General features: G+C 37.0%; 1 protein-coding gene across 1 annotated transcript in view; it reads right to left on the bottom strand.

Annotated features, from left to right (window-relative positions):
- The window catches only part of TNFSF18 (TNF superfamily member 18), a 10,133-nt gene extending 8,938 nt beyond the window's left edge, over positions 1 to 1,195 (bottom strand). The window contains 2 exon segments of the mRNA XM_006142347.2: positions 988 to 1,134; positions 1,136 to 1,195. Of these exon segments, the coding sequence (XP_006142409.1) occupies positions 988 to 1,134; positions 1,136 to 1,195 (207 nt within the window).
- Between the last annotated feature and the right edge of the window lie 753 nt (positions 1,196 to 1,948).

The following is a 1,948-nucleotide window of genomic DNA, read 5'->3' as shown; positions in this document are numbered from 1 at the left end:
ATAAACACACACATATATATATATATATAGAGAGAGAGAGAGAGAGAAAGAGAGCAAGAGGGAGAATCAGTGCTATGCAGTCAACAGTGAGAAAAAACTTTTGGTGAAGAACCTGGCCTATCTTCATTCCCAGTATATATTCCCACTCCTCAGGCCCACAGTTAGACTGAAGCTCAATGGGAAATTCCTGCTAAACTCAGGGGCTTCCCAAATAGACATAAGCTTCCTCCTTGTTCCATGAAGCTTTCCCTTATTACACCAACCGAAATGCATTGCCCCCAGCTTTTGAGTCCCTAAAGCATTCATGTTCCATATGACTTTAGATATACTATTAACCAATATAAATATTTTGCTATTTTTTCTATTTTTTAGCAAAAAGAAACATCATAAGGTGCAAATCCATTCCCTACTACTATATTTCAGATGAAGAAGCTGAGCACCAGAGAGATGAAATGACTTCCTTAAATACAACTGGGAGACCTAGAACCAGAATCCAAATCATGTTCCTCCCAGGTTGATGTCATTTCATTGCTCAAGGGTCTATCAACCATTTGTCAGTTATCTCAAATCTGTTTTCCATTGATTTTTCTTTGTATCTTTTCTCTTAGTAAAACTATAACTTGCATGTTATTTCCTAAGGATAAGCACTAAGTTTTACACCATATATAGCAAAGTTCTAAGGAGGGAAAAAAAAATAATCCACAGGCATCTGTCATTTGATTGATTTTATCAAGTGATGCTTTCCATCTAACTCAGGGCTGCAGCTAAAGTATAGCATTTTCTGTTACCTTTCATCTCAAAATACTTAGATAAGATTCACGTGCCATGTCATAACAAGAGTAGAATTGCATTTACATTATGTATACTCACTCACATGACTCTTTCTTACAACCATCTCTATCAATACTAAGTGACAATGATAACAAGACTAACAAATGGATAAAGAATTATCATATACCCCAACCTTAGGTACTGTTGCCTCCTTACCTTAAGTGGGAGAAAAGTAAAGATTAGCATACTGAAGGAGCCGAGGAATAGCAGTATAGCTCCCATTGAGCAGAGCCACAGCTTCCAGGATGACCTCTGTGCTCCTTGAGAAGGCATGTTCTCCCTGTGGCTCAAACTCATTTTCTGAAGGAATGACAGCTACAGAAAGCATATATTCACAAGTGATGGGTGAATGAGGCAATGTCATGTCTTGTAGTAGTATTATAGCAAGCAGTGGGTGTGGTAGGTGGAGTTTTCCTTCTGACACAGTGTTGGAAAATGATACTTATAAACTAAGTGCTGACTCTCATGTGGCACCAGGCCAAACATACCGAAAGGAACGGGAGGCTAAAAGCCAACACAAACACAGAGAATGAAGCAAGCCAAGACCAAGGAAGTTCAGAAGGGAAAAAAAAATTCTTTCCTGAAGCAAGAGGAAGTATGTGACGACTGTGAGCCTTAGAGAAAGGGGGGGAGAGTATACCCATCTAGGAAAGCATTCCAAATTATTTTCAGAGAAGAAAATTTCTTTTTATAATAAGAAATAAAGTTTAAGGTTATTTTTCATTATGATACAGATACCATGTACATGTGAGGCAGGGTGTTAGAGAACTGAAGACTCTAGTTTGCGTGGTTTGAAAACATAGTTTCAATCAGGTCATCACATTGTATTCTTTATTTTTTAAAATTATTTTATTGAACTTTATTTATCTTTATCTTAATTTGATCAAAGAAAAGGGAAATGAGAAAGGAAGCTGCCAGGTCTGGGATTTGAACCACAGTCCACCATGTGGGAGTCCTACATCCTTAACCATCACACAACTTGCCAGCCCCTATATACTTTAAATATATACAATTTCTGCTTGTCAGTTATACCGCAACAAAGCTAGAAAAAGAAAAGAAAATCTAGAGTCACAAAAAATGTTTCATCTATTTCTGGTATTTTTTAAAAATGTGTTAA

The sequence above is a fragment of the Tupaia chinensis genome, unplaced genomic scaffold (assembly GCF_000334495.1).
Source record: "Tupaia chinensis unplaced genomic scaffold, TupChi_1.0 Scaffold000074_1, whole genome shotgun sequence".
Classification (NCBI taxonomy): domain Eukaryota; kingdom Metazoa; phylum Chordata; class Mammalia; order Scandentia; family Tupaiidae; genus Tupaia; species Tupaia belangeri.
This window is presented reverse-complemented; position numbering and strand designations above follow the sequence as displayed.